Source organism: Aythya marila, assembly GCF_965140915.1.
Source record: "Aythya marila genome assembly, chromosome: 1".
Lineage (NCBI taxonomy): Eukaryota > Metazoa > Chordata > Aves > Anseriformes > Anatidae > Aythya > Aythya marila.
In genome coordinates this window covers 153,297,990-153,310,139 of record NC_139042.1, presented here as the reverse complement: position 1 = coordinate 153,310,139, position 12,150 = coordinate 153,297,990, and the positions used below count along the sequence as shown (strand labels likewise).

At 56.6% G+C, this 12,150-nt stretch overlaps 1 protein-coding gene across 2 annotated transcripts; it reads right to left on the bottom strand.

Moving 5' to 3' along the window:
• Positions 1-223: 223 nt before the first annotated feature.
• Positions 224-11,221, bottom strand: SYNGR1 (synaptogyrin 1). Of its 2 annotated transcripts, none has more exons than XM_082758491.1 (4): positions 11,075-11,221; positions 3,961-4,198; positions 3,197-3,342; positions 224-821 (listed from the first exon to the last, which is right to left on the bottom strand). In XM_082758491.1, the coding sequence occupies exons 1-4, from the start codon at positions 11,171-11,173 to the stop codon at positions 603-605; spliced, it is 702 nt and encodes a 233-aa protein (XP_082614617.1). In that variant the 5' UTR covers positions 11,174-11,221; the 3' UTR covers positions 224-602. The 2 variants fall into 2 exon arrangements, with proteins under 2 accessions (XP_082614617.1, XP_082614618.1); XM_082758492.1 differs by having other exon boundaries at positions 685-1,510.
• Positions 11,222-12,150: the final 929 nt, after the last annotated feature.

Genomic DNA, 12,150 nt, shown 5'->3' with positions numbered 1-12,150 from the left:
TCCTCTTGCCCTTCCCGTTTTCTCTCTTTGCGCTCCCTCCCCTCTCCCGCTCCCCCCCAAACCCTCTGAAAATAAAGCATTTCCCCACTCAAATGGAAGGGCAACCTCGCCCCTCCATGCAGCCCCCCCTCCACCCTCGCATGCCTGCATGCCAGCTCTCAGCCTGCCCCCCTTCCACCCTCCCCTCCCTGAGCCAACAGGCCCTCGGGCCCAATTCGGACGCTCCCGCATCTCCTGCAGCATGGAGCAGCATCGCCTCGCCTAGGAACACCTCCTCCCTTCCACCCCCAGCATCCTTCCCCCCTGCCCCACTGAAGGAGGGAGAGGAGCGAAGGGGGGGACCTCCCTCGGTGACAGATTTTGGGACATGTTGGTGCTGGCCGGTAGTTCTGGGGGGAGGAGAGGGAAGAGGCGATGGGGAACCCTTTTTCTTTGTTAAAAAAAAAATACAATAAATAAAAACAGATGACCCAGAAGGCTGGAGCATAGCTGAGAGCCACCTCTTGTGCCGCTACGCACGTGTCTGGTTTGTGCCTCGGCTTGCTGCCGGCAGTGGGAAAGGGGGCAGAAGGGAAAGGGGCCGGGGAAGGGGCATCGGCGGCTCAGTAGTTCTGCGTTTGGTACCCCTGTGTCTCGGTGTCGAAAGCATCTGCCGGAGGAGGCTGCTGGTACGTCCCCACCGCGTCCGTAGCATCCTCCTCGTTCGTGTAGGGAGCGTAAGGCATGCCGGAGTCCTGGCTGGGGTCCATGTAGTCCTGGGAGAAGAGGGCCGAGTCGGCGCCCAGCCGGAAGCGCTGATACGCCAGGAACGCCTGGCCCACCTTCAAGGGGGGACGGGGAGAGACGGGAAGCAGAGAGGGGACGGGAGAAAGAGAGAGGGGAACGTACCGAGAGAGAGAAACAAACAAAAGGAGGGTTAGTAGTGGTTACGGGTTAGTGCGCGACGCCTGTCCAGGTTCAGGCTGCCCTGCGTAAGGCACCAGCTCCGTGGCAAGGAGAAGAGGGACAAGCTGCAACGGGGTGGCCAGCAGGGAGCCTGGGCATGGGGCTCAGCATCGCAGACCCCAACAGGCACGTCTCGTCTTCCCAGAGCATCCCCGACAGCGTTGAGCGGTTTGGCAGGTCACGAACTGCCCCACGGGGAAGAGTTTGGGGAATGAGGGCTGGGAGGAATGGAGAAGATACAGTGGTGGGGGCAGAAGGCATCTCCTGGCTGAAATATTAGGTCTGAGCAGTCATCAAAAGAAAGGCACAAGTGTTACACAGCATTAGTTCGGGTGAGGGAGAGAAGGGGCAGAGGAGGAACACGCGAACAAACGCCCGTGGTCAGAGCGTTGGAGACGACTGCTCGACAGCCTCCTTCATCTGCACCCCTTGTCCCTGCCCCCAGGCTCGCCACCAGCGAGGGGCACTATGGCAGCAAGGACGGGGAGTTGGGGAACAGCGTGTTGTATTCCTCCTGAAAAGTAATGTCCCTGAGTCGCCGGAAACCCAGAAAGGTGAGGAAGCCCTGTGAGGAGAGAGAGAGGTGTGGGGAGGAGAATCAGTAAGAAAGAACAAACCAGAGCATTTGACTGAAATTAAGAAGAGAAAAAAAACAACCATTTTGTGCTGAATCTCAAGGGACACCGCTGCTTGCCCTTGGCAGCACTCAAGCAAGGGGCTTGGCTTGTGGGGGGGTCACGGTGCTGCCCCTGGTCCCTGCTGCTATTTTGGCTGGTGCTCAGCGTTTGGCAGTCCCCCTCCCTCTCTGACAGCTTCGTTGCCTTTCGGTACCCTTCCTACCAGCCCTTGCCCAACACAGGAGATAAAGCTACAAGGACTCGGTGCTTTCAGAGATGGGATGAGAATTGCAGGGGGGATTTATACTGAACAGGGAACAAGGGATTGCTGGGAAAGGGAAGTCTAAAAAGCCTGCAGTCATCTTCTGAAAAAGCCATTCCTGAGTGGAGCTGCAGTCATGGGTGCAGCCTGCTTCCCCAGAGCTGGGAGCGATGTGGCCGCAGCCTCTTGTGGCCACCAAGCAATTTTCATGCAATGGGATGAAGAAGGGAGAGCGCTGAACCCCTGTTCTGGAGCTCCCTTCTCTGCTTAGCATCGATGAGCTGAAAGGGCTGTTAAAATCCCTTCATGTGTGGGGAAATGATGCCTGGGGAGGCTGGCTTGCACAAGGTCATCCTGGAGGTTTGTCAAGGACACTCTTGACTGGAGTCTCTGTGAGGTCTCCTTCCACATATGTTCTGGTGTCCTTGCTTCCCAGGTGTATTGGGTTTACGTGGCAAGGGTTTGGTAGTGGGGGGCTGCAGGGGTGGCCTCTGTGAGCAGAGCCCAGCAGCTGCCCCATGTCAGAGCAGAGACAACTTTAGGTGGCTCCAAAAAGCACCCACTGCTGGACAGAGCCAAACCAGAGAGAGACGCTGGTTGGGCCTCTGGGAGAGCAGATTTAAGGAAGGGGGAAACAAATCTGCTGTGAGACAGCAGCTGGGAGAGAGGAGTGAGAAATGTGAGAGACCCATGCCTGCAGACCCCAAGGCAAGTGCAGCTGGAAGTGCTCCAGGCAGGCAGCAGCAGTTCCCCTGCGGCCTGTGGAGAGGCCCCTGGTGGAGCAGGCTGTCCCCCTGCAGCCCATGGGTCCCACACGGAGCAGATCTCCACGCTGCAGCCCCCCCATGGGTGGAGGAGCCCCTGGTGGAGCAGGTGGATGTGGCCTGGAGGAGGCTGCGGCCAATAGAGAGCCCCCACAGGAGCAGGGGGTCTGGGGGGAGCTGCTGCCTGTGGGGGACCCGTGCTGGAGCAGTTTGCTCCTGGGGGATGGATGGATGGACCCCGTGGTACTAGTTCTCTGCTCTAACCTACTAGCAATAGGTAATAAATTATATTAATTTTCCCATGCTGAGTCTGTCTTGCCCACGACAGCTCTTGGTGAGTGATCTCCCTGTCCTTATCTCAACCCACGAGGCGTTTACTGTCGTATTTTCTGCCCCTGTTCTTTTTGGGACGGGGAGTGATAGAGCAGCATGGCAGAGCCATCAGAGTGGAACCACCACACCAGGTTTCCCTTTCAGCAACCTCTCCTCCTGCTCTTCCTTCTCCAAAGCCATGTGAACTGGGATCCCAGAGCCACCCACCTCCCATTCCCCACAGGCTAACACGCTGCAGAGGACGCCTGATCCGATGTCACGGCTTCTCTACTCACCCAGGTGAAGATGGAGAAGAAGGAGAACGTGATGGCCGCTCGGGCTGCATCCCCTCCCTCGTTCATCGGGTTGTCCTCTTCTTTGGAAGCTTGCCACTGGTTGGTCAGAAAGCAGAAGCCAACGAACCACAGGAATGCCCAAAAGGCTGGGATGGGCCACCAGCAGCACGCCAAAGGGGAAGGGGAGAGAGATCAAGAAGGCACGTAAGGGCAAATCACAAACACATCGCGTTTCTCTGGAAACTGCAACCCGATGAGACCCGCCAGTGCACTGCAGGCTGGGCCAAATTCTGCCTGTGCAGGCTTTCTAAGCTCAGTGAGTAGGTTCACGGACAGCTAAACCATCAAGGTGACGATAGGTGCCTGCAGAAGGTACCTCAGGAGAGTCAGCGGGAGGAGGTTTTGTTTGCTGGTGCTTGGATTGATCACAGGACCCGCATTTGGCTCTCAGTACAAGAGCAATCACCACAGCTTCACGCCCCTGTCCTGCAAGGACGAGTGAAGAGCAGCTCCTTCCAAGGGAGCCGCAGCAGGAGCAGCCAGCCCGCAGGCGCACAACTGGCCTCTGCTTAGCTCAGCAGCGATAAAAGCCCTTATCCTGAGGAAAGCTGCTGAGATATCCTCAATATCCTACATCCCCTGGGGACAGGGGATGGGAAAGGGGCTCGGTAGCAGGGAGCTGGGCGTCCAGGTTGGCACCCGGTGGGGAGAAGAGCAGAGGCAGCGGCCAGCACTGAAGAGCAGCACTGTGCCAGGAAGCTCACCCGAGACACCGATGTCGGAGAGCACTGCCTTCTTGCGGTCCTTGACGCTGCTGATCTGCGGGAAGTAGGCATCCAGAGCCAGGTAGAGAAGGCAGCTGAGGAAGGCGAGGACGCCCACGGTGATGCCATAGTTGCAGGCGTTGCGGTTGCGGTTGAAAATGCAGTGCTCCTGCGAGTCGTCCACGCGGTTCACGTAGCCTTCGTTGACGATGGAGCCAAACACCACGATGGAGAACACCTAGAGGGGGAAAGAGGTGGGAGGCACATCAGGGCAAGCCCCCTCTGGACCTGCTCCTGCAAGCGTGGCCGCTCTCCACCAGCATCACTCCTGTCCCACAGCCTCGCCTGGACTGTGGCCCCGGGGAGTTGTATTTTATTTCAGAGGATTAGCTTAAAATAGGGCACTTCTGGATGCTTTTTTTTTTTTTTTATCCATTTGATCCAAACAGATGTAAAGCAGCCTCAGCCCGGAGGAAGGGCGGCTTCTCATGGACACATGGGGAGGTGACGTGGAGTGTGAATTCGGATAAGGCTTTGGCGCGGGCGCCTGCGTGCAGGAGCTACCAGCAGCAGCAATCTGCTTACTTTGCACTTTTCCTCCTACCCACTCCTTTCCCTTCTAGGAAGTCATTGTTTCCACCACGCATTTGTTCTCCAGTTTTATCCATGAAGGTACCAAGCTCTTTTCCCCATTCGCCCTCCCACAGCCCCAGCTCCTCCTGCTGACCTGCTGGGCTCCCACTCTCCCCACCCCCTTGCACATCTTCTGCCCCTCTGCTTGGGCTTTTTTTACTTCTTTTTAAGAGCATTTTATCACCTCTTACAGCCATTTAGAAGATCTAACAGGATGGGTAGCTTCCCTCCTTCTCCTCTCTTCCCAGCTCACCACATCTCTTGCTCCCCTGCCCATTTACTGCCAGGATCAGCTTTTGCAAGATTTCTGCCTCTTGCACTCGCCGTCACCGTGGCTAACGCCAAAAGCTGATCACAGCTGCAGGAGAAGGGCCCCCATCAGCACTCCCTACCTGCCGTGTGTTATTTTAAACCAGGCAGAATTAAGGATGAGGCCAGGTAGGAAGGCCCTAATCCGCAGCTGCCAGTTTAATCTTCGCTCACCGACTTAGCCTTTGTCACCTGCCGCAGGGCCAGCCCTCTCTGACACGGCAGGCTCACCGCGGCAGAGAGGTATTTACGGCAGCCCCACTCCTTCATCTCAACCAAACAGCAGCCGCAGGAGGAGGAGAGGAAGATGAAGGTGGCACTTGCAGGTTTTTCTTTGCAGGGCATCTCAAGACCCTTGGAGGATGCCCCAGTCCCACAGTCCAGAGCTCTGCTGTTTGACCAAGAGCATCAAGAGCAACCCTGACAGCCCTCAACGGTGTCCACGTTTCAGCTGCCAAGCTCTAACACGTATCTACTAACACCAGTATAATTTTTTCACTCAAAAGCTCATAATTTGGTCCCGCGTGTGTGGCTGATGTCGAGCGTGTTTTTGACACACCGCTGCAACCCAACAAAGCTGGGAGGTGGTGCCCCTAAGCGTCGGGGCTGTATGGGTTCTCTGAAAGTCAGAAAGAGATTTCCAAGACAGGAGATTAAACAGCTGGTTTCTCCTCTTCTTCCTCCTCCTTGAAAATCAAAATTGATCACACTTTGCTCAAATTGACCATGAAAAACACAAGCCAATAAAAACCTCTTAAGCCCAAAGCAAAGGTCTGGTCCTCGAGATTTCAGCCTGAGTGGTTTAGAAAGGCAGCAAGTCGCAGAGAGTTACACATGGGGTCTTTCAGCAGGAGGTCTCCCGCAGTTAATGGCAGGCTGGGCTGTTCGTGCTGTATTCCTCCGACCTACCAGAGGGCCAAGAGACTGCTCGAAGTGAAGTCCAGGTGCTGCCAGGGCTGACACTGCCACCTGAAACACCCTCCTGATACTGAGGTTACAAAGCGAGTGCAGAGCTTCACTTGGAAGACGAGAAATAGCCTCAAAAGAGGCTTAGCCTGCTGTTCATTTTTGTTTCAGGGCTCAATAATGGTAAAGTGTCGACTCCCTGAGTCAGGTCAAGCCTTGCAACACTCTGTATTGAGTCTCTCCTTGCTCATTTTGGGATGAGTGAACTTCTGCAACAGCCTCTCCCCAGAGACGCCTCTGGTTACTCTGTTCCTACCATGATACACGTCCTCTCTGGGCTCTTATCTCCTGGTTTGCCACTGACCTGGAAGGGCTCTCACCGAGCACAAGCAGCAGAATAATTCCTTTTCGCCTCTGTCCCTTCAGACCTGCCTGCATCAGCACTTCCTAAAGGAACAGTTGAGTGCCCAAGACCAGAGGGACATCCCCACCCCCCGAAATTTCCCAGCAGGAGGCTGAACTGCTGAATATTTAACCCACAGCAGCTACGTCTTGGCATAGGTGGTGGGCAGAAGCCTGCTGACCTAGCGCGGCACCTGGGAACACCATGGCCCCATTTCGCACAATGAGTCCCCAGTGCACAAAGCTTTGTGTACAGAGAGTAAGAAAACGCCCCAAAATACACCTACAGCTGGGAAGTGACGTGCAGGAGGCCGGTGCAAAGCCCTGCACCCCGATATCCCCCACAGGAGCACAGCGCTCTTGTTGGGGACCTCTCCCCTGCTCCTTCCCTGTGCGTGGTTGTGACAACCAGGCAGGCGTTTTGCTTTTGGAGTGGCCTCATTTCTTCGGCGAGGCTGTTGAAGAAACTCGACGGGGCTTAAAGTAACCGGATTTTTAGGTTGGGCAGGTTTCCTTAGGCCTCCGGGAGCAACACCAGCCGGGCAGGTGTGACATCTCTTTGGAGGTGCCCGTTTGTGGCACACAAGCAGTAATGTATTCAGCTGCTGACTAGAAAAAGGGACAGAAAAAAAGCACTTAGAGGGGATCTGGGCAAGCTGCCTGCTGCTGGGACCCTGTTTTCACTGCTCCTTTGACAGCACATCATCACGGGCTGCTGCAGGCGTTTCCCTAGGCTTGTTTTAACCGAGGCACCTGGAGAAGCCCAGAGCAGGGCCCTTTGCAGAGCTGACACAGCCAGAGGAACTCGCTGAAAGACACCGAAAAAAAATAATGAATTTAATGCTAGGGCACTGCGGGACGAGGCGGGGGGAGGCTGAGAGTTTTCCTGCCCCGCTTTCCCAGGGGCTGTTACAGGGGTGTGAAGGCTTACAACGTGCCGAGTGGACAGAAAGCCACATCCCCCCCATGAAAGACCTCTTTTTTCTGGCCCCAGAAATCTGCTCCGGCCAGGCACAAACTCCTGAGCATCATGTGAGGTCCCCAGCACGCTGCCCATCCCCAGCCCCGGGCATCATGTGATGGGCCTCCGGGTGCTGTGCTAGGATTTTCCTGCACCTCCTCCCCGGAATTTGCCATAACTCCTTCCCTAAAATCCCCACCAGGGCCTTTTATCAGGGATGAGGCTGCTTTGGCTTGCGGCAGTGCCCTCCGGCCGTGGGCTCTGCTGCCCTGCCTGCTTCCTCTCCCCCTCCCCAGCCCCCCGGTTTATTCCATTAGGGAAAGGAAACAGTTTGGGGACATAATATGGCTTGCAGGACTTCAAATCAAATCCATCTCGGGCAGAAGGAGGCAATAACCTCTCCTGTGCCTGATCTGGCAGCAACCAGGAATAAATCTATTTAAAAATGCGAGGACGAGGGAGATATCAAATGCCGGCCTGGCAGAGATGAGGGGGTTTTCATTTGCGTTCAGCCGCGGTTTCTGGAAAGCTTTGGAGAGCCCTGCACAGCCACGGATTATTATCATCATCATCATCATCGTTAAATCTCTGTGTGTTTAGCTCATTTTGAAGAAAACACACAGCTTTTGGTACGCGTGGGACCAGCAGCTCGGAAGCAGAAGGCCTCTGTTTGTCCCCCGCTGCTGGCACTGCACGCACAGCGGTGTCCTGACGAGCCCTGACCCTGGGGCATCCCCCCGTGTTGGCAGGGGGGGCTCAGCCCTAAATTCCCCAAAAATGGGTGGCATTAACCCCCAGCCCCTTTCCCTGGCCGCCAGCCACATGGCACCAGCTTCCCCGGGGCTGAGCTGGAGCAGGTGATGCGGGGAGGGGGAGAGGCTCCACATCCCTAATTCCTGCATCCTTAATTCCTGCCCTGGGATCCCCAGCAGGCTCTCCTCCCCAGCCAGCTCTTTTTCACGCCCGGCTTGGCAGCAATTAACCCTTCTGCTGCACACGTTTGGGAGCCCTTGGGCCATACCCTGCCTTCTCCACGCTGGCACCCAGGTCCTCCCGTGCTTTCCAGACTGCCCTCACATCGCCAAGTGGCTGCTGAGTGAAGTGCCCCCAAATCGCGCCTTTGTCCACCAGGAAGAGTTCCCTTTTATTCAGAGCAATTTATTTTTTTTTTTTTGCTCATATTTCAGCATTGCCTTCTGTCCCTCTGTGCCGCTTCTCAGATTTTTATCTGCAGATGCCATTAACGGGTGATTTGTCCCTGCTCCAAGGTCTTTCCTGGAAATGTCAGGCTGGGCACAGCACAACCTGCTGCGCCCAGCCCCGAAGCACACCAGGGCTGTGAGCATCCACTGCCTGTCCTCTCCCACCAGCACCGACCCCAAAAAGCCCCAGTGGAGCTTAAAACGGGGTCCCCACGAGCTGCTGCGGACCCTCAAAGCCGGGAATTTCAGTGGCAGGGACAGCCCCAGGCCCTCCGAAGCACCAAAGCACTGCCTGCATCAGGCTGCAAGCCCCGTGGGCACGAGCCAGCTTTGCTGCCCGCTGGTAAAATGCCATACACACTTGGGTGTCGGGACTGTCTTCTAAAACACGGCGTGGCCCCAGCACAAGGTCATTGCCTCAGGAAGCCACCGTAAAGATATTCTGCTCTTAATGAAACCTCGTCACGTGCAGCCGGCCAAAAGGAGGAGTCTCCGGCTAGCCACGGCGAGGCGAAAGGCACGTGAGATGTGAGGAGGCATCAAAGTGTTTCCATCGGGTCCTGGGGTGGGAAGGGAAGGCTCCTGGGACAGCACAGCGAGGACGAGCCCTTCGTCGACAGAAGGGTTCAGCTCACGGGGCCCGGCAATACGCGGGCTAAGTGCGGATGCGCTCGCCGCCTGTAAATGCACCCGGGGGAGAGGAGCAGGGAGGGAGCAGCACCATTTAAACCGAAGGGCATAAGAGCATGGAAAGAAATGGGTAAAAAAAAAAACAGCCGTGAATAGATTTGCCCTGATGGCCCCGAGCATCTCAGCATCTGAAATCTCTCCCAGAGGGAGTGAGAAGGGCGAAACAACCACGAACCATTATTTTTTTTGAGCAAAGTTCAGCTGATTTATGGAAGGGGCCAAAAGGGCCCCTTGTGACAGCCTGAGACGGGACTTCAACACCCATCAGGATCTTTCTGGGACTCAAGTTTTGGGGAAAAAAAAATAATCATGACTAAATATTTGAGGGCAGCCTCCCCTGGCTGTGGGGAGGGAGAGGTGCTCAGCAGGAGAGACCAGACAAAACCAGTGAAAAAGCACAGGGAGGAACCTGTTGTTGGGGAGAAAAAAGGTGAATGCCGGGTCCCTTGCTGACCTGCAGCAGTTCCAGCCCCTACAACAGGACATGAGTTCCCACAGGTCCATCCCACAGCACCTGGGGTAAAACCCAGCCTGTCCTCTGTCAAGGTCAGACCCTCAGAGATGGGGAAACACTGTGGGGTGGCAGGGACAGGCTGGTCCCCGGGACGTGCTCCTTGCTGGGGGGACCTGGGGAGCAGGGGGCTGAGCTCAGAGGGTGACCCGACAGCACCTGAGACACTCTGGAGCAGAGCAGGTGCCCCCCCCCCAAAAAAAAAAAAAATCCTTATTTCCTGCTCTCTCTCTGCCTCACCTTTGGGAAGCCAGAACCCTGCAGTGCTCGAATGAAGTCACAGAGGAGGGGAATAAAAAAAAAAAAAAAAGAAGAAAGGAAAAAGAAGAAGGCAGAGAGGGAGAAAGAGGAAATTCTGTCCCAGAGATTAGAGGCAGGCGAGCCTTTGTAGGTCACCCTGCGTCCATCACCCTCGCTCTGCCCGCTCGGGGAAGGGGGTCACGCGTCCCCCTGTAAACAAGCCCGGACAGACAGACGGACGGATGGACAGATGGACAGGCCACCCCCGAAACGTTAATCCCATCCCCAGCCATCTAGCAGCTCTCCAGCCACCCTCGAGTCACGACCCCCGCGGACGGACGGACGGACGGACGGACAGCACCCCCCACGGCCACCTTCCCTTCAATCCCCCGTTCCCCCCGCGCCGCTCGCTGCATTTTATTTTATTTTATTTTATTTTCCCATTTCAGGCGGCTCGCGCCTCCCCCTCCGGTGCGCATGTGTCCCCCGGCTCCCTCTCCCTGCCCTCTCCCTCCTCTGCTCCCGGCCCAGACCTCAATCTCTCCCGCGCCGGCTGCCCGCCGCAGCTCGCTCCCTTAATCCCAATGACCTTCTTGCAGGGACGCGCTGGCGTAGGGCGGGATGGGGGGCAAACATTGCAGGGAAAAGCAAGACGGGGAAGCGCAGAGCCCCCCCAGCAGCTCGCCCAGGCACGGCCAAGCCCCGCACACCCTGCGGCATCACCCCAGGGGCGAAACCCCAAAGCTCTCCCCGCTATATCTGGGATGTACTGAGGGCTGCATGCACGCACCTATGTGATATATGCGCGTGGATGTGTTATATAGGGAAATACGGCCACGGGAGATAGCCAAGCACGCATAGCCCTGGATGTGTGCGCACGGGGAGGTGTGCGGGGAGGCGCAGCGGTGCGTACCCCCATAGGTGCACGCAGCGGATAGCTAATGGGTATATTACAGCACCACGTAGGGAACCGTCCTGGTGGGAATAATGGGGTATATTACGCAATGTACAGCACAGGCAGCGATTTAGGAGATCTAGCATATGGGAAGGGTATGGTATATAGAGAGAATAAGGGTGTATGTATATATATAACCTATATATATGTATATATATAGGTGTGCATGTGCAGGGGGGGGCGAGGACCGTGCCGCCTGCCAGTCCTGCAGCCGGGGGGGGGGGGGGGGGGTCTCCCCCGAGCCCGTCCCGTTCCCAACCCGTTCCCAGCCTCGTTCCCATCCCCGGTCCCCATCCCGGGCTCACCCAGGAGAGGAGCCGCAGCAGGGTGTGCGGCTGCCGGAGGAAGGCCTGCGGGTCGAAGGCGCCGCCGGCTTTCCCCGCTCCGAAGGCGCCCCCGTCCATGGCGGGGCCGTGCCGAGCCGCGCCGAGCCGCGCCGAGCCGGGCAGCGCCGCGCCTGCCAGCCCCGCGCCCGCGGGCACGAGCCGGGCGCGCTCACGCCGCCGCCGCGGGGGCGCGCCGCGCGGGAGCGCTCCCCCTTCCCTCCCCTCCTCCCCCTCCATCTATTTTTTTTTTTTTTTTTTTTTTGTATTTTTCTTTATTATTATGTTTTTTCAGGTCTAGCCGTGGGAGGTGGTGCAGGGCGCCTGGGTGAGGCTGCGCAGCATCCTGTCTTGTGGCTGCCTGGTGTTGAGGCCAGCCTGGGCACGGCCGAAGCCCAGCTTTGCCCCACACCACCAGGCAAACCACGGGATGTCTCCGGCTCCTTATTGCTAAAAAACTCAGCTCAAAGGCTGACGAAGCAACACAACCAGCAGGTTGCAGACCGGTTCCGTGGGGAACGTGCTCAGCTCGCTCCGGCACCTCTTCGTCCTGCCCAAGCTTGAATTTGTTTTATTGGCAGTCTGTGACCCAGCCCTACAACGCCAGAGCCGGGTGTAGGAGCTAGAGGCAAGCCTAGGGGAGATAAATGAGCAATTAAAGCCCGGCCTTTGGTTGCCCAATAGCAATAGCTGTGAGCAGCTATTGCTCCTTCTCGTGGGGCAGGTTGGGGACAGACAGAGGATGGACAGTCCCACTTCACATCCCACTTCACATATTTGGGAAGACGAGCTGCATGGCCAGACCCTCAGCCCTCCTGCCCCACATTCAGGCAGGCAATGAAATATCCTCCTCACAAAGCATCCGTAAGGGGCCTCCAAACAGAGCATCCCTTTTTTTTTTCACACTAGATGCATAAGTTGCCTTCCTGTCCTGAACACCTTAGCTCTCAGCTACACCTGCACAGCTGGCAGCAGGATTTGGCTCTGTTGGAAGGTGTTTGCTTCAACTATTTCATTAATGTTTGCAGTAACTTGATACAATCATAACATGCAGCCCT

Excerpts from the sequence above, each read along its gene's own strand:
- SYNGR1 (XM_082758491.1), bottom strand. The coding sequence starts at position 11,173 with ATGGACGGGGGCGCCTTCGGAGCGGGGAAAGCCGGCGGCGCCTTCGAC. Across the intron at positions 4,199-11,074 it reads TGCTGCGGCTCCTCTCCTGG|GTGTTCTCCATCGTGGTGTT; the intron begins GTGAGCCCGGGA and ends TTCCCCCTCTAG. Across the intron at positions 822-3,196 it reads TCTTCTCCATCTTCACCTGG|GTGGGCCAGGCGTTCCTGGC; the intron begins GTGAGTAGAGAA and ends CCCCCCTTGAAG.